This window comes from Sinocyclocheilus rhinocerous, unplaced genomic scaffold (genome assembly GCF_001515625.1).
Source record: "Sinocyclocheilus rhinocerous isolate Xijiao unplaced genomic scaffold, SAMN03320098_v1.1 scaffold1063, whole genome shotgun sequence".
In the NCBI taxonomy this organism is placed as follows: Eukaryota; Metazoa; Chordata; class Actinopteri; order Cypriniformes; family Cyprinidae; genus Sinocyclocheilus; species Sinocyclocheilus rhinocerous.
The window spans coordinates 1,230,270-1,254,386 of record NW_015625586.1 but is presented as its reverse complement, the minus strand read 5'-3'; the positions used below and the strand labels follow the sequence as shown (position 1 = coordinate 1,254,386).

The 24,117-nt window shown below is 36.7% G+C and overlaps 2 protein-coding genes across 2 annotated transcripts; both read left to right on the top strand.

The window, feature by feature from the left end:
- The first annotated feature begins 14,826 nt into the window (after positions 1 to 14,826).
- Positions 14,827 to 17,098, top strand: LOC107755209 (migration and invasion enhancer 1-like). The gene is made up of 4 exons (XM_016571931.1): positions 14,827 to 14,921; positions 16,207 to 16,304; positions 16,401 to 16,477; positions 16,575 to 17,098. Exons 1-4 carry the CDS (start codon positions 14,893 to 14,895, stop codon positions 16,656 to 16,658), a joined length of 288 nt encoding a protein of 95 aa, XP_016427417.1. The 5' UTR covers positions 14,827 to 14,892; the 3' UTR covers positions 16,659 to 17,098.
- A 1,320-nt stretch (positions 17,099 to 18,418) lies between these two features.
- LOC107755202 (migration and invasion enhancer 1) lies at positions 18,419 to 20,310 on the top strand. Its single transcript, XM_074560234.1, has 4 exons — positions 18,419 to 18,601; positions 19,013 to 19,110; positions 19,244 to 19,320; positions 19,999 to 20,310. The coding sequence occupies exons 1-4, from the start codon at positions 18,573 to 18,575 to the stop codon at positions 20,077 to 20,079; spliced, it is 285 nt and encodes a 94-aa protein (XP_074416335.1). The 5' UTR covers positions 18,419 to 18,572; the 3' UTR covers positions 20,080 to 20,310.
- The last annotated feature ends 3,807 nt before the right edge of the window (positions 20,311 to 24,117 follow it).

Here is a 24,117-nt window from a genome sequence, read left to right as displayed (position 1 = left end):
TCATCTGGCTCTTTTATCTATTCTGTTTTAATAATAACACACAGGCTAAATGGGTCTGGTATTACGTCTTATTGCAATCAGAATAGACAGTATGTGTTTTATAGTTTTATCCTGCTTTATATTTAATGGTGTAGCTATTACCATTGCTGTCTTGTCTCTTCAAAGCCCTCTCTCCCCTGAGAAAGGACAAGTATGTCCAGATGGAGACCTATTACTCTCATTACGGCAGATTACATGCACCGCATGCCTAAACTGAAAATAGTACACGGGCGTTACATTTGATCTCTGTTAGTAAATATAGATAAACAGCTATACACCTATATGCTATATAAGTATGAATATACGAGTCAGCCATCTATCACGGCTCCAGTGTCAACTGACCTGCTTTATCATGAGTCAGCAAAAAAAGCAACATCCACGACCCATTTTGCCAACATATGTGTTCAATCTAGTATGAAAAAAGCAGGATTCTTTAGTCCACTATTTGATCTGCAACCATAGTGTTCATGCATTTCTTTAATATCATCACAGTCCATTGTCATTGAGTTAATTGACAGCAGAAGCAATAAAACAGAAGATTTTAATTGGCATTGTGGAAGGGAACTCTTGAGAAACTTGAGGGAGTGTTAGCAGATTGGCAATTACTTGATGGACTGTCTTGCAAATATAAGAAGACGTTTTTCATTGTTGCTACGCAAATATTGATTTTGTAAATGCTTGCACGCAGGCCCTTTCAGGCCGACGGTCTGTTATCATGACAGATATGGATCATGCATGCACAAACCTATTTTAAAAAGTTGTGAATATGGGAGCATTGCCAGTGTTATCGTGAATGCATGCAGCTCACGCACACTTCTGGGTTGCAAACTTGTGGCGTCATCTGAATGTGCGTTCTTGTTTATCATCAGTTCATAAAATGCAGTTTGTGGGTCCCGCAGGTTGAGCATAATGAATCTGCTGGGTGTTCGCTATAGTGCTGCTATATTTGGACTGGGGAAAGAGCAGGTTATATTAAACAATCAGCTGACACTGTCTATAAGCAACATTAAGACTGTTATTGCCGTATGTACAACAGAATCTCTTAATGTTTAACACTCCCAGCACACACAGTACAAAGAGCTGAAGATGAATACTCTCCAGACAAAAATGCTTCCAACGTTCCCACTGCTGCCTGTTACAAATAATCCACACTACAGATGTGGAGTTTTCCCACATGGAAAGCTATGCCTCTTTGATTCCATCCATATGACAGACAGATCTAAAGCATGCCGACTCCATGATGCCTTTCGCTTTGCCAGTTATTGCAAACCTGCAACAAAAATGGGTCACCAGCAGCGAAATATGGTGGTCATGTCCCATCCTGTGTTGTGGCTCAGTGCCAAAGTGATGAGTGAGTGCATTTACAGACAGTGAAAAAAAATCTCTGGAGCTTTTGGTTGCTCATAGACGTTCATGCTCCACTGCACTATTCAACTGTTTTAGAGGGTCAATCATGGTCTCCTTTCCTATTGGTAGTTGCCACCTACATCAATGCTCATTTGCATGAAGTTCGGTTAGGCTTACTTCTATTTTAAAAAAAACTTACATTTATAAGACTAAACTTTGTCTTTTATTGCCTTGACATATGGAAGTGATGAACAATTTAACATCTGTCTTTTGACCAATGAAATCAATCTTTCGATATTTTTCCCCCTTTTTTATATATATGATTAGATATTTATCTATCATGACTTCTGTATCTGAGAACCCTTGAAATGCAAAAAAGGTCCATTAATCTTTCTTCAACAAGCAGCACAATGTGAAGGATCATATTTGAATATGCAAAAACACTCTTTAGCTCGATTATATCTGTGCATGTAAATATGTGACTCTGGACCACAAAACCAGTCATAAGGGTCAATTTTTTGAAATTGAGTTTTATACATCATCTGAAAGCTGAATGAATAAGCTTTCCATTGATGTATGGTTTGTTAGGATAGGACAATATTTGGCCGAGATACATCTATTTGAAAATCTGGAATCTGAGGGTGCAAAAAAATCTAAATATTGAGAAAATCGCCTTTAAAGTTGTCCAAATGAAGTTCTTAGAAATGCATATTACTAATCAAAAATTTAATTTTGATATATTTACAGTAGGAAATGTATAAAATATCTTCATGGAACATGATCTTTACTTAACATCCTAATGATTTTTGGCATAAAAGAAAAATCAATCATTTTGACCCATACACTGTATTTTTGGCTATTGTTACAAATATACCTGTGCTACTTATGACTGGTTTTGTGATCCAGGGTCACATATACTCACATATGTGAGCAAGAGGAGTGTTGCTTTTAGTTGAGAGAAAGAAAAATGTGCATGCAAGCGTTTATATCCACCACATGAGAGAGAACATCACCTGTGATTGGTTACTGAAAAGGAATTAAACTTGATGAATATTCCTTCTTTCACAAACTACTTGTGTGTGTTTCTGAGTGGAGTCCAGCCAAGCTGTAGGAGAGTGGGAGAGCATCTTAAAAGCACATACATTACCATCTCTTTCATCCTAACTGTTTATCATGCTGTCATTTTCTAGGCCCCCTTATACCTTATCTGAAAAACAGAAGGATAGAAGGAAAAGCAGAGAGGAGGAATTTGGTAAGTGATGAACCCATCAAAGTCTCATCGTTGCTTTTTCTGTGCTTCTATGTCTTTATAACTTTCCCCTCTCTAGATCTCGCGTTGAGCTTTCTCTCTCACATACACACACACAAACACACGTTCATCCAGTCACTGCAATTGATTACATGCAGTCTGATGAAATGTTGTCTCTTTTGCTTTGCCATGCAAAATAAAGTGGTTTACACAGATGGTACAATAATGAAAATCAGTGCAGCAGTGGTATTTTTAGCTGTACATGTGGTTTGCTCTTATTTGTGCTGATGAAGCCACATATCTGGCCACCTCAATTCGAATCCATTGTATTCTCATCCTAAAACATGGTGTGAGGAGGGTATAGGCAAAAAAATGGCATCGCTCTGATTGGCTGATCATGCTGTGAGCAGCATAACACCCATTTATGATATTCATAACGGGCTCTCAGACTTTCCTGACTGCTTCAAAATCATGAAAATGGATTAATTACAAAGCAAACAACTCAGCCACTGAGACACCATCACTATTCATCATGTCTGAATTGAAATGAGCTTAAAATGACATGAAACACAAAATGTTAACAAATAAAATAAAGCTGCACCTCCATTCCTGTGTCCATCAGTGCAAGAATTTGAAGGTTAATAACCAAACAGTTAGTGAATATTCATAATAATATCAGTTTTGTTGTGAAAATACAAAGTAAAAAAAATGCTTTTTCAAAGTTTTTGGAGTACTATCTAATTTCGTCTTTCTACGTCAACATTTTACATTTAATAAAATGTCGCTGTTTCTTTGTAATTAACTTTGTAATTAATTACTGCAAATTACTGAAAAGATTTTAACACCAGTTTTTTTTTCAGTGTATTTTTATTAGTTCTCAATTTCCATGTAATGTAAAGTTGTTCATGCAAAAAACATGCTGAAACTTTTTGATACAACAAATGGTCCGCTATTATCTCTTTATGTAGACGCTACCACACTAAATATGGTCACATTTATTATTGTGTTGGGTTGTCACTTGATAGCCAGTAAAAACCTGAGTCCTGAATCTAAACCAGTTGAGATTCTCAGTAGGAAAAGACAACAGTCATAAATATCAGAAACAGACATCAAAGCTTTTGAGTCTCAATCGTGCAAACAATTATACTTCCTCTTCAGGGGTTAAATCAGTTCAGCATATTGCTACAATCCATTATGCTAAACTTCTTTTCTATTGTGTATGACTAATTATTCGGCCTCTGTTTGATGACTGGATAAAGGTTTTATTACAAAGCTCATGATAACTTATTCCATGACTGAAAGTTCACGCATGACATGTAGCCTGGTAATTCTTCGAATCGGTCATTTCTATCGTGTTCCAGACCATTTACTCCCAATCTGAGCCATAAGGAGAATACACACATTTACACACACACACACACACTCCCATATGAGCACTGAAGAATGTATTTTACTAAGATATATTCTTTCAGTCCCTCCAGGTCATCAGTTTCAATTGCAGCCAGACATATATTGAGATGCAACATCAAACACGCTGACCCCTTTACAATGGAGCATAAACTTTTCGGCTGCATTATTTATGATTAGTCTTACAGAGAATCAGCGCAGTGAACCTATAACGCAAATATGTCAAGATAATATACAGGATGGGATTTTATTTACCATCTGTGTAAGGTGTGTGTATCTGACTGTGTTTTGCAAAGGAAAGGTCAGATGTTTGAATCTCACACACAGAGAAAAAAAAAACTTGAATGGCATTGTGGTCCAGCAAACTATCAGTGAAAATATTATCAATATCAAATCAATTTCTAAAGCAAACTAATGGACTACTGTGTGCTTGTGTTTATATGTGAGTGTCAAATGGAAATGTATCTTAATAAACCTCATGACCCCTTTGACACACGTAATATGAAAGGTGAAAGGTCAGGTGTAAGGCGTAGTGGGAGATGAGGTGAGAAGTTGTGAGGGTCAAAGGTCATGCTCATCATGTTTGAACTGCTAATATGTGCTGTATATCATTCTTTTATATAATTTTCCCTTCTTTCATTATTTCTTTCCAGATTTATTTGGGAACTTCTTTTTCTATTGTTTCATTTTATTTATTTATTTATTGTGAAGAAGCGACTTTGACTTTTCTTTGAGGGCTTTTCTTTCATTATGTGTCTTAGGCCATGTGCATGTGTGTTTGTTTGTCTGTGCATGTGAGTGAGTGTGTGGTCTCAGCTTGTGTATGTGTTCATGCCTGTGGTCTCCGTACCCCCTGCTGGTGGAACAGAGCACGTATCCTTTCTGCCAAAGTTACACACACCATTAGACACCACACACAATCAGTCACATGACTACAGCAGATTATTCCATAGCAGGACACAACAAAACTGTGTGCAATATGATGAGTTTTAGGGCTATATATATAAGGACTGCATATTTTACTGTTAGAATATCAGTTTACATGTTACTTAAATATCACGTACTTTTAATGAGTTACATGTACATACACACACAAAGTCATTTTATTTAGTAATGATTTTAATAATGATAATAGTAATAATAATTATGACAAAATTAATAAATTAATTTTAAAAAGTATTAATAAATCATTAAATATAAACTATGTAATAATTAAATATAAACTATATATAGTTATATACTTTGTGTGTGTATATATATATATATATATACAGTAATATTTAATAATAATAATAATAATAACAACAAATTAAGTTAATAGAAGTGAACATATTAAAAAATAAAGAATTATTAAATATATAAAAAAATTGAAAAATGAAATTATCAAGCTTTCACTGTGTATGTAGATATTTTTAAATGCTCAATGCAATTTTTGGGGAAAGTAAAATTATTAGTGAATTATTTTAACTAATGGGGGAAAAATGCTTATTGTTGTTGTTTTTTTGTAGCTGTCGTTATATTAATTTATCATTTTGAGCAGGAGTCCAGGATTCATCGGGAAAGCATTTTTAAAATGCTCCTACTAGGAAGAAGAGCAATAAGACGGCATTATAAAATGAAAAAGTGCGCTTTGATTTTGAATGGCGATGACGTGCTCACCCACAGACATTCACAGGTTCATTTTGAGGGTTTGAGACCTTTTTTCTGATTTCTCATTGAGGAAGTCAAAGAGAAGGGGAGGCTACTTATTTCTCTCAGGTTTTGAAGATACTGATGTTGAGGTCAGTCGGAGGCCACAGATAGCACACGGTATCAAGGCTAAAGTGGTGGTCGCAGGCGTAACATATCAAATATCTATAAGAGTTCATCTGACACTCTTCTTTCCCTTTCCTCTTCCTTCCTTCCTACCTTCCCCCAATAACACCCGATCTCATCGCTCTATTCTTCCTTGTCCATGCATCCTTCTCTTTGCATTCTAACAAAGAGTGTATCTTTGAAGAAGGTATCAGATGCTTTGATAGAGCTGCCTCTTCTAGATGAATTACTCCAGAAAGACATTCTCTGGAGAGTTTGTTTCTGTAAGCAAACCATTAGTCAAACAAATGTCTATGTTAATGGACTGTCTAAATATCAACAGGCCAATTAGTTCAATTCAACTTCTTTTAATGTACATATTCATGAAGCATTAAGTTGCTTAATACAGTCAAACAATGCTAGTTGCTGTCTCAATGCTTATATAAGCAACTTACAAGCTGCATCAATCATGTTCATTGTTCTTTGTGTTTTATCTGACTTCTGTGCGCAGCATCCAGGCAAATGAACTGGATAAGACATACTGTAGTGAGCCATGAGATCAATAGATTACAATCTGTGGATGTTTCAGAAGTTTCCAAGTGAAGAGTTGGTTGTCTGAAAGTGCTGTCCACTTTACTGATGCTCATCAGAGCTGATGTAACCTTTAGGGAGCACCAATTCCACTCAGCCATCATGCTCTAGTGGATACAAATGCTCTGGAAATCCTCTGTATGTGTGTGTGAGAGTGTGTGTTCAGGCCTCCTGTCTGATGTCTGAACTGCCAGATTTATCCAGATTACATAGAAAATTTGTCTTTGGTTTTCTTTCTCTAATTCCTTTAAGTTTAGCCTCCTATACAGAGCTGCACAAACAAGCCGCAGATCCTACAGAAAGGTATTTTTATATCAGAAAATGTATTTGAAATGCTCAGATTTATATTCAAACCTATTTATGATAATATATGATTAGATATGATAGAAAAAGAAAAAGGAAATACAAACTGGAAGAACAGAAGTGCATGCCACAGATACATTCTGAACTGAATTAAATACTATATTTGTAAATAATATATAGAATTCAAAACAGTAGGCACTATGCATGTTTCAAATGCTATACATCCCAAATGGCTTATACACTATGCACTCAATTGACTCTTCACATAAAAACCCACCCTCCTTAGTTACTGTTGCTATGTCCGCCAAGCCATGCCGCTCTCACACTACACATCATGTTCTCACTCAGTGAAAAATACAAGAGCAAAGAGGAAACTGACAACATGCTGACAGAAAAGACAGAGTTATTCTGGTATGAAACAAAGTCTCTGCTTTCATATTTTGTTATTTCTTAAGAAATTCAATCAATAAATACTGTTTTGTGGCTCTTTAATGTGTCGTGACAGATCGCTGTAGCACCTCAGTTCAAGCGCCACGTGAACCGATCGTCTTTTCATATTTACTTAAAACACAAAATAAACATGAACGAACATCAGAACGTATTTTATTTCTACTGCGGAAAGACGTCAATACACACCATTTTTCAAGTTTAAGTCCACCGTAGTTAATCTATACTCTCCTGTCTGATTTGTTTGTCGGACAAAATGGTGGATTCTGCGTTATGATTGGTCAGATCGCTTGTCAGTCAAGCTCTTTGCAAATAGTCAATTATGTAGTGTATGAATTAAATAAGGTTATTTTGTCATTCAGCATTAGAGTCTGGAAGCCTCTCCCTCTCCCTTACATTAGCTTTTTGGGTTATTTAAGTGTATCATCCGGGTATTTAAAGTGCACTTTTTCTTTTTGTGAACACACTATTCTATACTACAAAAGAATAGTGCGTAATTATGCGAATTGGGATTCACCTTACATGTTTCCAACAGTACTATGCTACATTGTTGTCACATGACCTTATAACATGGCTAAATTAAATTTAAGGTTAAATTTATAATTTTTAGATTGATTTTATGTAAGAATGTCTTAACTTTAGGCAGTGTGGTCAAGGCAGAGATGGTAAACGTTAAGGTTGTGACTTAGCTTAATACATAGTAATACATAGTATATACTGCAAAAATAGTAAAAGTATGTTTGTATGCTATACCACATATTGCCAGTCTTTTAGTTTAAAAGTGAAGAAAGGTATGAGTTGTATATTCACACAACCATTGAAAAGTTTGGAGTCAAAGATTTGAAAAAAGGCTTTTACATTGTTACAAAAAAATCTATTTTTTAAATAAATGTTGAAATGTTGAAATTTTTATTAATCAAAGAATCCTGGGGGAAAAAATTTATCACTGTTTCCACAAAAAATATTAAGCAGCACAACTGTTTCTAGAGCACCAAATCAGCATATTAGAATGATTTCCGAAGGATCATGTGACACTGAAGACTGGAGTAATTATGCTGAAAATTCAGCTTTGCCATAACAGGAATAAAGTACAAATTACAAAAAATAAATGCAGTCTTGCCCCTGGTGAACATAAGATACTTCTTTCAAAAACATTAAAAATCTTCCTGACCAAACATTTGACATGTAGAGTATATATTACTCTTATACTGTACTGAAGGAAATTAGATTTGCTGACTGTAATTCCCCTGTGCTTCAGGTATACAACAGCCATCAATAAAGAGCATGATCTCAACACAGCCACAGAATAAGGAAGATTATGTTGTAAACAAAGCACCCTGACTGAACCAGACATAACAATGCTGGCTCAGCCAATGGTGTGAGTACCTGTGTGTCCAAAAAATAGAAGACAGAGGAATGATTAAAACTAGTATTTTTGCTATTTTGTGCTGCAAGATGGCAGGCTTCAGCTTTAAAAAGTGTGTGGCACTAATACATTGATTCTTCTAAATACGTTGTCTCTATTAATGGACATGATTAAAAAGTCAGTTAACTTAGTTCAAAGAGTTTTCCACATTATTCCCGTATGATGCCTGGTTACAGTTAGTCACTGAACTCACAGAACTGAGTTTTCATGCTGCCCTGTCATTTTAAATGCACACATGCTGGCCTGTTTTTATTTAATCTGAACTATTTCATAATCATTGTCATATGAATTAAGAAAACAGGACATATTGTAATGAGAAGGACATTAACATTTCCCCCTGGAGGGGGGTTTTTCCATTTCTACGATAAATAAAGAGCACAATTATCAGATCAAAATGAGAGAAAAAACAGTGCTTCTCTAAAACTGTTGGCATTCAATTCACATGGGAACACTAAAATTAAACTAGCATTATTTAAATTTGACATTTGCCCTTCTGAATCACCAATGTAACATGTAATTGAACAAACTCACTGATTTTATAAATCACAGACTGGAGCTCAAAGTGCTGAGGCTTAATTGAAACACTGCTGACGGGATTACGGAGCGCCTTAACAGTGATCCAGCCTTCATGCCGAGTCACTCAAAAACTCAAAGCCGGTCTAGTCTCTGCCATCCCACCACCTCTAACCACCCATAATTGCTTCCTGACCTTTGCCCTGACAGCCTGACTTTGACCTGTCACATCCTGTTCTGGTTCCCAAGGGTTATCCAGTTGGGGATCAGGAAGGGGGACCCCTGAGAACCAGACATGCTAAAACAGGTCCCATAGTTTTAGTTAGGTTTAGCGGGGTGAGATATATGGGCGCTGGAAAGCATGCTGAGAAAATGCAGGCTGCAGGTGGCTTATGTGCAGAGAGGGTTCCTGATGGTGGGAAAAGTAAGGGTCTATATTTGTGAAGCCCCTCTAGAGGCCAAAGCGGCAGGTGTAGAGGTACATAAATAGGACAGGAGACGCAAACACGCTATTTCAGTAGTTCCAAGTGAAGCTGGCCTTTGAGACGGGCCTCCCCTGTGGGTTGTGGCACACAGACAGGAAGCTGAGGATGGATGACTCTTTTTCGCCAGGGTCTAAATCATCCCTCGTTCTCTCCCTCCTTCTCTCGCTCCACCTGGAAAAACAGTGGCAAGAGAAATGTGATCCTGACGGAAGGGTAGGCTGCGGAGGGGTGTAGCTGTCTAAGCTGCTTTACGCCATTAAGCTAATGGAGATAGATGCGGGCTGGAATCATCTTCCCGTCTTCTCTGCTGGATGGAGAGATTGAAAGAGAGTGAGAGGATATCTGCTGTGATGAGCCGTGAGGGCTAGTGTGAATGAATGTGAGAGAAGAGAGGAGAGAAGGGAAGCTGCTGGGAGTTGAGGACTGATTGTCTATCTCCCATCTCATGCACCTTTATAAGTGAACACACATTCATGCAGGGAAAGATTATGGCCCGGGCCTATAGAGAATCTGACTTCAGGGGCCTCAAGCTGAGAGAAATCGAGTAATGAGCCACTAGAGATGCAAAACTGATTTTACAATGTGAAATAAATGAAGAATATAGGAAATATAGGAGATATTATCTGTTCCTGGTGTCTCAACACTAATTATGGTATATTGTTATGCAAGTGTTTATCTTGTAATGGCAACTTTAATTTCTGAATTTTTGACTGAAAAATTATGTGAAGAAATTAAACAGCTAATCACTGTGGCAGTACCCTTAAAGACACAACTTTGTACCTTATTTCCCCTTAAAAGATGCAGATATTACTACCTTAGAGCAATATTTCTCAAATGGGGGTGGGGGGTTGTAAAGGAACTTCGTGGGGTTCCAGAATTGATGAAAAGCTAATAATTAAATGGAATGTAAATTTAAAATGAATGTGGCTGGACAATTAATCAAACTAAAATTGCAATATAACCCAGTGGGATTATTAAATCAAAGGCTGCAAGGTTCACTTTATTTACGCATTCACAGCTTTCAACATTTCTATAGACAGAAGTTTATAGTAATTCACAGTATTCTGCCAAAATAAAAGATGAACATTTGAAAGTCAAGAAGATTTTTTTTCTAAATTGGAATAAATTTCTTGAATTGTAACTGTTAAGGTATCTTTTTGTATGAGTTGTAAGCAATAGCTCCCCATGTTCTTTTGTATATAGTTGTTGTTAAGAGGAAGAAAATATAATGCCTATGTAACATTTGAGAACCTCTAACCACCCATAATTGCTTCCTGACCTTTGCCCTGACAGCCTGACTTTGACCTGTCACATCCTGTTCTGGTTCCCAAGGGTTATCCAGTTGGGGATCAGGAAGGGGGACCCCTGAGAACCAGACATGCTAAAACAGGTCCCATAGTTTTAGTTAGGTTTAGCGGGGTGAGATATATGGGCGCTGGAAAGCATGCTGGGAAAATGCAGGCTGCAGGTGGCTTATGTGCAGAGAGGGTTCCTGATGGTGGGAAAAGTAAGGGTCTATATTTGTGAAGCCCCTCTAGAGGCCAAAGCGGCAGGTGTAGAGGTACATAAATAGGACAGGAGACGCAAACACGCTATTTCAGTAGTTCCAAGTGAAGCTGGCCTTTGAGACGGGCCTCCCCTGTGGGTTGTGGCACACAGACAGGAAGCTGAGGATGGATGACTCTTTTTCGCCAGGGTCTAAATCATCCCTCGTTCTCTCCCTCCTTCTCTCGCTCCACCTGGAAAAACAGTGGCAAGAGAAATGTGATCCTGACGGAAGGGTAGGCTGCGGAGGGGTGTAGCTGTCTAAGCTGCTTTACGCCATTAAGCTAATGGAGATAGATGCGGGCTGGAATCATCTTCCCGTCTTCTCTGCTGGATGGAGAGATTGAAAGAGAGTGAGAGGATATCTGCTGTGATGAGCCGTGAGGGCTAGTGTGAATGAATGTGAGAGAAGAGAGGAGAGAAGGGAAGCTGCTGGGAGTTGAGGACTGATTGTCTATCTCCCATCTCATGCACCTTTATAAGTGAACACACATTCATGCAGGGAAAGATTATGGCCCGGGCCTATAGAGAATCTGACTTCAGGGGCCTCAAGCTGAGAGAAATCGAGTAATGAGCCACTAGAGATGCAAAACTGATTTTACAATGTGAAATAAATGAAGAATATAGGAAATATAGGAGATATTATCTGTTCCTGGTGTCTCAACACTAATTATGGTATATTGTTATGCAAGTGTTTATCTTGTAATGGCAACTTTAATTTCTGAATTTTTGACTGAAAAATTATGTGAAGAAATTAAACAGCTAATCACTGTGGCAGTACCCTTAAAGACACAACTTTGTACCTTATTTCCCCTTAAAAGATGCAGATATTACTACCTTAGAGCAATATTTCTCAAATGGGGGTGGGGGGTTGTAAAGGAACTTCGTGGGGTTCCAGAATTGATGAAAAGCTAATAATTAAATGGAATGTAAATTTAAAATGAATGAATTAATCAAATTAATCAAACTAAAATTGCAATATAACCCAGTGGGATTATTAAATCAAAGGCTGCAAGGTTTACGCATTCTACGCATTCACAGCTTTCAACATTTCTATAGACAGAAGTTTATAGTAATTCACAGTATTCTGCCAAAATAAAAGATGAACATTTGAAAGTCAAGAAGATTTTTTTTCTAAATTGGAATAAATTTCTTGAATTGTAACTGTTAAGGTATCTTTTTGTATGAGTTGTAAGCAATAGCTCCCCATGTTCTTTTGTATATAGTTGTTGTTAAGAGGAAGAAAATATAATGCCTATGTAACATTTGAGAAATTTGTTTTCAAGATTGAGGGCATACATATTCTGTATATACATACTTTCCAGAGTAACATTAAGGTGTATGTACGGTGACGCATTGCTGCCACACAAATATTTTTTTTCCACTCAATTATGTCGTAATAACGAGATGTTATGTCGTTTTAACGACATCTTTTCTCGTTAAAACAACATCTTTTCTCGTTTTAACATCATCTTTTCTCGTTAAAACGACATATTTTCTTGTTAAAACGACATCTTTTCTCGTAATTAAGTCATGCACGCAGTTCATTGATTAAATCTTCATGTTAGTGCTTTGATGAATGCGTGGTTATAAACGTGTACTGTTACACCTGCCAGACATAACAACAGATAACACCGTGTCTACACCGGTGCCGTCATTGTCATATCAGCTTGAGGCTGTCTACACTGAACGCATCAAAGCTAAAATTCCAAATTTATTTGTGCTGTTGTCAGGAGTAGTGCAAGTGTGTGGAGTATGTAATATGCCACAACCAGTGTATATAGTATCACTGATTATAATTTGTGTTTACATACTGTAAGAGTCTGTTTGAATGTGATGTGTTTGTGAATAGTTAGATGATTCAGATAGTACTCGGGTTTGTACACTATTGAAAATAAGGAATCTTCAATGGTTGTATGCAGCATTTTTCCATTTTAGCATTTTTGGATGTTCTCGAGTTGCTAAATGGTTCTTTGAAGATTAATCATTTCATCTGACCTGTCATAATAATCAAGCCAATAGATATTATTGTAGCCCTATGGGTTTCACAGACTGTTAACCAAACTGTGTATTTCTTTTTGTCAAATCCTAATTAGTAGGCCTATGCAAGAGGGGCTAAAAGAGCACATTTGCATGGAATATGCCAATATCCAAGTGAATAGTGGGAGATGACATCCAATTCCAGTCTTTGGTGTGATTTTAGATAAAATTATCAGAACTATAGTTCCTTTTTCACAAATGGATAGCATTGAAACAAGTTAGAGCGAGAAATAAATTATATCAGAGTGATCTTATCTTTAACAAAGGAAAAGTTTGTGTTTCAGATAGAATTTTAAAAGCAATTCTTTGTAATACCATGGCACACTAAGAATACAGTATGGGAAAGGCACACCTAAAGGATAGTTAAATGCTTTTATACACTGTTCACAACGCATATTGTTCCAAAGAAGTTTTACTTTAAAAGTACCTTAATATCCTCAGTGAGTAAGCAAAAAGCAAATGTGGTAACGAAAAAAATATTTCACATATTAAGTAGGATGAGGGGGGAAAAAAACTGGGAAAACAGGACTCAGCAGATGGAACCCATCTTCTGGCTGCTACATTTGTAAACAAATGTCCATATGCCAAATAGTCCATATGCCGAATCTCAAGAATCGTCTGTGATAGGGGGCTATCTGGATGTGAAAGTATGCGTCTTTCAGATCTAAAGAAAAAAAGAACCAGTCCCCTGGGCACACTTGCAAGAGGATCTGTTTCAAAGTAGTCATCCTGAATGGCCGTTTCATAAGGGCGTGGTTCAGGCATCTGAGATCGAGGATGGGTCGCAGACTGCCATCCTTTTTGGGGACGAGGAAGTACCGTATTGTCCCGAATATAAGACGATGTTTTTTTCTTGGAAATACATCTGAAAAAACGCGGTGGTCTTATATTCAGGGTCTAGACTTTGACATGTCAATAATACACCCACAACACTAGGTGGCGCCAAATACGCATAAAACGAGTGTGCCATGAAATATGTAATGTAATGCGTGTTGTAAAGATTGCGAGTAAAAACAAAAGAAGCAGAAAACCTTACAGCTGCATGAGTCGTGACTGTCACGTTAGCCTGATGGGACCAAACTCCCTTTGTGATTTTAAAACGTAAGACAGTACCCAGATTTGAAGACTACAGTAAGATTTTACTTCTACTGTTAATAAGATTTTGGTAGGCTGGTATTAGATGGATAGCCTAAATGTCCTAATTCAGATGGGCTACCTGTTTTTTTTTTTTTTTTTGGTATATCAAAAAGTGTATATTTTTTAAATGTGATTTGTTGGTACATTTTACCAGTTTTTATCATACTTTCAAAACAAAAATTAAAATAGGAAAAATATGCAATATGAAAATAATTGAAGACAAAATGTGTTTTACTGAGAAAAAAAACAAGATTTGGTTTTTAAAAAGCCTTTTTCCAAAAGGTACATCTGGAAAAAGGGGGGTCGTCTTATAATCAGGGTCGTCTTATATTCGGGCCAATACGGTACATGGGCTCGCTCACATAAGAATTTGGGATGAAATGGGTTAATAGCTGCTGCCATCGTGTGGCTTTTCAACGAAAAGTTTCTGCGGCTGTTGAGCTGCCCTTTTGTCTTCAAAATGCCTCATCCAGCTGATAGAGGGCGCTAGAGGTTTAGTTTTATATAAGATCAGTCAGAGACGCGGAAGCACAATAGCGTGAAGCACGCAGAGACGCAGCTGAGTAGATATGGGTGTGCAAATAAAAGTTGAATACTGGTGAGTGATTTTATAATAGGTAAATTATTTAAAATAGAATGTGATTTACAAACGTTTTCCTCTATTCGGGTAAAATGTCTTCACGAATGTGGTAACGTTAGATTAAACTGCTCATGCAGATTGCCTGCTGTTTTTGTTATTAACATAACCCTCTTCATTATCTCGTTTCCTTTATGTATTCATGAATAAATGTCATGTACAAGTTTATCATACATCATGTTTTAACACGTGCTGTTCTCCAAAATTCTCGGCGTTTCTCTTAAACAGGTTTGAAAGGGGTTTAAAGAACTGAGCAGGTACCTCAGAGATTTAAGATGATCCATCTGATTTACTATGGGATTTTAGCGGGAAGACTAAATCCTAAACTGTATATCCCTCAGGAAAGGGATTTTCAATTTATACAGAGTAAAAGACCCCCATCCAAACTCTCAAGCAACCCAGGAACCCCTTAAAATACTATATTTACTTTATAGTAACATTCTATAACAATTTATTAATTTTGACAAACATTAGCTTCTTTAAAGTTTAACAGATTATAAATGCCATATATTTTGAAAAAAAAAATTTCAATGTAAAAAAAAAAAAAAAAGTTATTTGTCTTTAATATGTTTAGGGCTTATTGCAAAGTGATATGATGCACAGCAACTGAACTGTGAGGAAAGTTATGTGCAATGGTATGAGCTAGATTACTGACTCCAGTAGTGATCATAGTGATAGTTATGGTATTCAGTCTTTTAGTACCGAGTTTTTACCCTCTCATAAAGATTAGTGTTCTATATGGAAGCCCCTTTCTGTCTTGGAATAAAAAAAGTTATCTACAACTTTTTTTTCCCCCTCTCAATTCTGAGAAAGTCTAAAATTGCAGGATCTAAATTCAGAATTTGGTGATATAAACGAAGGAAAAAGGTCGTAATTTCCTTATTTATTGTTTATTCTATAGTGGAGTAAAAAAAAAAACGTAATGTAAACCTAAAATTCAGAGGAAAAAGTTAGAACTGCAACTGACTTTTTCTGAATTTCTTAGTTTTCCTCAGAAATGCAAGAAAGGAAGACCAAATTGTGAGCTAATTACGTAATGATTTTTTTAATAAGTAATTACTTTTTATTTTTATTATTTTTTTTTTTTTATTCTCTGGCAGAAACAAGCTTCCATAGTTCTAGTCTTCAGGTTTATTGTCAGACATAAACTCATACACTAGTTACCACCCATTGTCTGTTTGCCTGGATCCAAGCGTTTGTTAGATGGCATAATTACTGTGAGCTTACGTTCACTGTTATGTTGCAGCGGCGGATGAGGGTACGAGTCCCGCTTTCAGGAGCTCAAGCAGGTCGTCACTGCTGAGTTCACTGATGCGGACGTGAGTGGCTTCGTCGGCCGCCAAGGTACCTTGCACATTTATAGCCATGCAGTGATTTACATCTTATGCAAAAATATGAATGTGAGCAAACATCATCAGCTCTTCCGTTTCTCTTTTCCAGGGAGCTTTGAGATTGAGATCAACGGACAACTGATTTTCTCAAAGCTGGAAACCAGTGGCTTCCCTTATGAGGATGATGTGAGTAAACATCTCACGCTGTATAAAATTTTCACCTATAAAAAGTTGTTGATTTTTCACGTGTATGTGTGCATCTCTCTTTTATCCCATCCACAAGATTATGAATGCTATCCAAAGAGCCTATGATGGCCAGCCGGTGGAGAAGATCACCAAGAGCCGGCCTCCTTGTGTCATCCTCTAAAGTTTCACCACTTGACCCTTCACTTTTGGCTCTAAAAATGTCTAAACGGTCAAGATTTTGAACGGTTCTGTTAACATAACTTAAAGATCTAGAGAAAGAGTGTATTGATGTAGGATCCTTAAACGTCCCCTCCTCTTCACTCCTCCGGTCTGGTTGCTGGACGTAAATGATTATCGTAACTCTAAAGTGAGCAGTTACGGTATGAGGCCTGCAGTCCACGCATCCTTTAAGCAGGAGGAGCAAGATGCGGGGATGCTAAGGAGGAGGCCAATGGAAGGGTTAAGGTCTTTTTTTGTTGAAGCCACATTGCCTACTGGGGTCACTTTTCGTCTGCTGATTATTTGTTTTTGTTTTGGGGGATTTGAAGAGAATATACTAATGTACTAAACGTTTGCTGTAAGAAGGGAATGCCTAAAGCTTGGGTCATTATTTTTGGGTGTGACTAAAACTAATAAAAACTAAAATGACAGTTTCACACAAAGACTAGACTAAAACTAAAATTAAAACAGGCCGCCAAAAACAACACTAGTTGTAGTGTTATACATTTTTTTCATCATTAAATCAAACCAAATAGCTGATTTAAGGGCATTTATATGACTTGCAGACACTGCCGCATGTTGTTGTTGTTGTTGTTTTTTTAGAAACTACTGATGACCCCGTTTATGAAACAACCCTCATATATGGTTAATAAAATAATGAGCTATCATCTGGTTTTGTCCTCCAATTATGTTTGGGTCTTTGCTTTTTACATAACATTCATTATGTTGCATGTGTTCTGCCTTCATCTGTATTCTGTTCGTGTGTAGTCAAACAGAACACTGTTACACAAAAAACTTTCTCTAAGAGGCACTGGCTTTGGTATGTGTGTCATATAACAAATGTTTGATTTGACAGTAGAAGTAATATTGTTAAGGAAATAGGAAATGGCATACAGCAATTAGTAGTCTTTTTCAGTCTTTTTAATTAAGGCGGTAGATCAAACCTAATTCAATAGAGTGCAGTGGGATGGAAGTTTCTTCATGAGGTTGTGAGGACAGTGATGTTTAGCTGCTTAACTTGGTCCAACTGATTCTTTCATTTGTCGACATTAAATAAAATACATGGACTGTTCAATTTCTGTGAATTCTGGTTTGATTATATGTTCAGTGTGTTATGTGTTACAGTAAGCTTTTTGTCAGCTTGTCCTAATTTAAAACAATATTTGTATATTAAAACACATATTAAAATATATTATATATGTATGTAAACCTTGTAACACTTTTTTACATGCAGTGCCTACATACTGCTGAAAACAGCTTAAACCTTAAATGGTTTACTGTATTTTGGCCTGACATTTTAGCTGCCAAACCAGCAAACCATCAGAATGCTGGCCTGTCAAGTGAAGTTTGCGATCATTTTTCCCCCCAGTATTAATTTCCAGCGATATCGTCGACTTAATTGCACAGATAGATTTGAACTGAAGAACTGAGCTGGATGATGACATCACTTAATTCAATGATGAACTGCCTTTAACTGAAAATTAAGTGTTTGCTATTGTCCTTTTGCATTATTGACACTATTTTCCTATTTACTGTAAAGCTGCTTTGACACAATCTGTATTGTTAAAAGCGCTATATAAATAAAGGTGAACTGACTATTGCTGAAGAGGGCAAGTGTACCCTAAAAATAATTATTTTATGCAGCTGTTGACATTTAGGCTATTTTGATACAACAGTGAACTGTTAAAGAGGATCATTGTCATTGACAGTGATGAGCAGCTACTGGCCTTTAAAACTCTGTAGGCGTGTCAGACAGGTGGAGGTGAGCAGGGTGTAGCCTTTCTGACGCAGCTGTCTCGGTGGATGTGTTGTTTTCTGTCTCCTCGAACAACCAGGTAACCATTAACCTTCACAGGTCAGAATAAAGACGAGAATCATGGTGGTGAAGATAAAAGTCGAATACTGGTAAGTTTCATTACTAAGTATTCAAGTTGCATCTAGCTGTCTTTAAATTACTGTTATTCCTCATTATAAATTCTTTAAAAAATTAAGTGATGTTTTTAAATGTTTCAAAAAACTAGAGAGCTGCATATGACATGTTTGTTCATCAAACACGCACTTCGAAGAGCTGTGATGCCCATAAATGAAGTGTATTTAGGCGGCATACTCGGAACGAGTCTGTCTTCTATGAAGAAAAAGGGGCCCAAAAGAACATTCCGTTCGTGAATGGGACATCGCTAGTGTTGTTATCGTGCGATATGGAAAACCCAGTTTAAGCTGTTTTGCATGGCAGCTTCTGAGAAAAAGCCGGTTATGTATGCAGAAATGACTGAGCATATTTCAAACTGAAGTAACCAATCTTCTGTGACCCACCAGCGGCAGATGAGGCTACGAGCCTCGCTTCCAGGAGCTGAAGCGGGGCATCTGCGCCAAGGTTCCTGATGCTGAGGTGTCAGGCTTCGTGGGCCGGAGAGGTTGAGTACATATCTGACTGTCCTCATATAGACACAATAATCCACAAATGGCATGCTTTACATAAATTCCTCACGAACTAAATAAAAACTTGTGGGATTGACAGTAACAGTATAACCTTCCTCTTTCCTGTAGGAAGTTTTGAATTACAGATCAATGAACATCTGGTCTTCTCAAAATTAGAAACAGGAGGTTTCCCTTATGAAGAGGATGTAAGCATCAGGGAATATTACATTGTTTGTGTACATTGTGTGGCTAAATACTTTGTAACGTATATTGCTTCCTAGTTTTAGACTTGTTTCCTTTTGGGTTAAATAGCATGCAGCAGCCTAGGATCAAGAATACTTTTTAAAGCCAACACTTTTTAATTTTGCTTGATATACAAAAACGTATAAATGTGGGATCATGCTTTGTCACATATAATGTAAGTTTGTTTCTGTAAGACAACGTTTTGAAATAACACAACACAAATGGAATTATGAGACTAGTGCCAAAAATGTGACACAATTTAATAGTAGATTTCATCTCTGCGCACTCTGGACATATTCACTCAATAATGCATGAGGTGCAATCTGGGATGCTGTTTAAACAGTGTTGAACGGTTTCTTATACGATGGACATTGTTGACTACTTTTCCTTCACTATTCACTCCAACACATCCCTTTAAACAAAAGTATTGTCCGAAAATGTAGAGTTTGGCGCAATTTTGCATTGTCAGACTAAATTCAAGCATTTAATCAAAGCCTTTAGAAAAGATTAAGATATTAAAACGATTTTTAATATAATGAAAAACAAATCCAGTCGAGTCTGTCTACAATTGTACCTAGTAGTGTTGTGTGTTGTTTACTTATTTTAATTTTCATTATTTTTTCTTTGTCTAATCTCTGTAGATTATGGAGGCCATTGTTAAGGCTAAGGATGGAAAGCCTGAAAAGATCACCAGAAACCGTAAAGAGTGCATCATCCTCTAATGCTTTGACCTCTGATGCCCATTACCATCTCCTCTGTCCGATCCACACGAGCATCTTAATGCTCTATTGCAGAAAATGGTTTAATTGTTTTTGAAGCTCTTCACTCGTCTCCTTTATCACTCTAGTTTTTTGGACGTAAATGATTGCCATAGCTCAAAGTTCAAAAGTTATGATATGAAGCTTTAGTCCAGAAAACTCTGAACCCGAAATAGAGTAATAAAGAAGATGAAGTGAAGAGAAGAGTACTTTTTTTTTCATTTTATTTAATGGTCAGTTTTCCTGACAGAATAATCAGTTTATTCAAGAGATATGAGGCACACCTAGTCTTATTCTGATACCTAAAACTTACATTTATTGAGTAGGATTTCAGAGATAAAGTTATAGAATAATTTTTAGTGGATATAAAGACACAAATATTGGTAGGGTAATTGGTAAGTAACTGGCAAAATTACTTAATTTGGGAAAAAAAGTTTTTGTTAGAGTACTGAAACTGTTGATTTAACTAGCTCAAATATAATTGATAATTGTGGTCCACGTAATGTAAAAAATCAATCAATAAATAGTTTCTGAAAATATTTGCAGATTGTTTTTGAAATGTTGTCACATATGCCTACCTAACATTTAACTCTCGTGAAGTCCGTCTGCTTTGGGCTAGTAAATTTATAGACCTAATACATTTCATAAGTTATCATGAATTATGAATCATATTAGACGTTTTAGTGCAGCAGTGAGTTCTTTTGTAGAAATCCTTCAGGTTGTAAACATTTCTGCCAGCAGTAGAGGGCGTTTCTCTTTGGTGATGTGTTCTTTCAGGATATTTGCTTTTATCTCCTTTTACACTTCATGCATTAACAAAATGGAGGTGAAACTGTTTATATGGAGCCATCAATAATGAAGATTTCTTAACTAATTGCAAGTAACAGAATGGTATTTATTACCAGCAATCAGTGGCATTTCAGAAGAGTCAGGTGTGTAGTGTACTATAAATATTGTGCACTAAACAAAAATATTAAGTATGGTGATTAAATTCATGTCAGGAAGGCTCAGAGTCAATATAACAAGACAAAACACAGCTAGGGCATTGACACCAACATTTCATTATACCAACGTGTTAAAGTACATGTAGTAATGGTGCATACATGCTTATTAAGGCTAAGATAATATGAGGACAATTCTGTTAGGAGTTTCCAACACTGCACTGTAATTTTCAAAATGAAAACTGGGTGAACGCCCTTAAAGCAGCGGGTGATAGTTTGTGTGTATGGTTATCACAGAACAGTCAAGCTGGTGTGTTTTATCATAAAACGCCAGAGACTGGAGGAGGGACACACCTACATGTACACACTGTGTGCTATACAATGTAATATGTGCAGTATAGCATGAACGCTGGGGAATAATATCATACAAACACTCTTTCGTGTAAGGCACACGAAATCAAGTGTTAAATTGTCCATCTAGTTACATTTGTGTTGTCAGCATATTGTTGAAAATAACTACGGTAAGACGGGGTAAGATGCCCCTCCACCTTAATTTTTTTCTCTTAACTATAGATGGCAGAAAACCTCATCTCAACTCTTGATGAATGGTTACACTGTTTTTAATTTTGTCATTTCGTCTGAATATCAACATTTTGAGATTTAGTCAGTCTAAACAGTTTTAAGGTAATTGATTTAATGTTATGACTCTGGAAAATAGCGATCTATGACATGAAAGTTTTTGTGTCTGTTAATTATGGATTTTTGGATACATTTTTAAATTTGTGGAGTAAAAGTTGATTTTATTTTGAAGAAAAAAGTTAAATTAGACTTTTGGGGTAAGATGATCTCCCAGAATTGGCACAGAAGGCCCGAGTGGCATGTTTACATATCTTAAGATATTGGCAATTAAATATTTAAATATTCATAAGCCTGTATCTATACGTCATAGAATAATTTGACCTAATCCCAGGCAGGGGCAATTTACGGCAGTAGGGGCCATTTTACCCCCCTATTTTGTGCTATAACAACTAAATTATCAAATGTTTCTATTTATTTCCTGTAATAACACATTGGCTGATGCATCATCATCATCCTGCACTTGCTACACTTATATCTAAATATGTTACAATTTAAAAGCAAATCCACATTGTTCTAAAGGGGGGCCCATACCTGTAGCCTAGGCTACCGAAATAATCAAGTGTAATCGAATCAACCCAAATTTCAGATTTCATGATGCGCTGCAGTGGAAATTGTAATCAAATTGAATCGTTAGAGTCAAAAAAATAAATATCCACATTCCTACTTTATCCACCTTATGTCTAACACAACAGCGAATGCGGCTATTTGTAACTTGAATATGCAAGACTTCTGGTGTCATTTGCTTCCTGTTATTTGACCTGATATTGCAAACTGGTATTTGTTATATCATTTTATTGTAGTATGTGTAGTAAACACATACATTTTTGGTAAAATCCCGCTTAGCATTTACACACACACTATATAAAGCAACCTTCCTCTCTGACTGGCTCAGTAATCATGGTTCAGTTATTGCTCACGGGTCATGTGATGCTCCTCTCTGGAGATGCAGCTATTCCATCCTTTAATAGGTCTCATAACTGCAGGACTGAGCATTAATTACTCTTTTAGTCCTGAAAGGTCTCTAGCCACATGAATGCTGACATCATAAATGTGTTGTCAGTGAACTGTAATCATTGCCTGATGTCCCCAGTGAAAATGTGCTCTAACGCACCTGGTATAAAGGTGTGTATTCCTCCCCATGGACTTTAACAATGTAGATATTATTTTAAATGAACACTAGGTAAATTATAAGTTGACTATATATTATTAGAATTCATTGTATGTTGGAGTGAGTGATGTTTACCTCTTTCCTTTCATTTGGCATTGTCTTTTTCTTAGTTTTTAGTTCTCAGGCAAGACAGTAGCATCATAATTTGCGGGGACAGACCTGTCCAATCCTGCTTATGAAGGCCAGCTTTCTGCAGAGTTTTGCTGCAACCTGCCTCAAAGTTTCTGGTAATCATGCAGACCTTTATTAGATGGTTCAGATGTGTTTAATTGGGGTTGGAGCTAAACTCTGCAGGAAGGTGGCTCTCCAGGAGCAGGATCGCTTGTCTAAGAGCAACCTGCCTTGCTCGAGGGCACATTAGGAATAATACAAGAGGATGACAGTAGTGCTGTTTTCTGAATCCGTGTCACTTGGGATTGAACCTTCAAACTCTAAATGGCAGCCCAAGACCATTGACCACACAACCCCCGTCTCCATGTTTCAGGTAATGCATCACATTCGGTCACATAAATTGTTGTTTTGTATTGAAATATTGAAAATGATTATTAGTTGTTCATATATATTGAAAGATATAAATTGTGTGTTTGTGTCTGAAAGCTTGTGTAAATTCGAGCGCTGTCGTTAACAGTCATGGGGTCATGTGTGCGTTGATAATATGTTGATGCCAGGTTACTGCTTCTTTCAAAAATCATTTTCCCAGCCGTGTTCATCCCAAACCCAATGTACCATGTCCCAAATTGCTGTAAAAATAGTGGCCGGTTTTCCCTAATTCAGAGTTGGGGCCAGCGTTTTCTCCCCACAGTCATATATATGTGGTCACATTATTTTTACTCTCTCAGAGCAGATTTTTTTTCCATTCAAATTTAAATTAATATATTTTAAATATAAATGTCAATTTTGGTACTTTCACTAATGAATCAAACAGTGTAGTTGAGAAAATGGCATCAAAAGTTAATATTTTTGTACTTTTTGCCAGGGAAAAAAATAGTATAAAACAAATCACTGATTTTTTTCCCTCATAACAGAGCTGAAATATTGAAAAGGCAAATGTAAGTGTAAAGACATACTGTAAGCAAAACATAATCAGTTTGAACCGTGTGACCAAAAACTCAGTTACAATGCCCTCACTTATGATGTCAGAGTGATTAAACCATTATTGTTAAAAGGGGAAATGTCACAAAACTGGCTTGAACAGAAAGTGAGGGATAAAGACAAAATATGCATTTTCAGAAAACGCATTAAGCATTTGAGAAA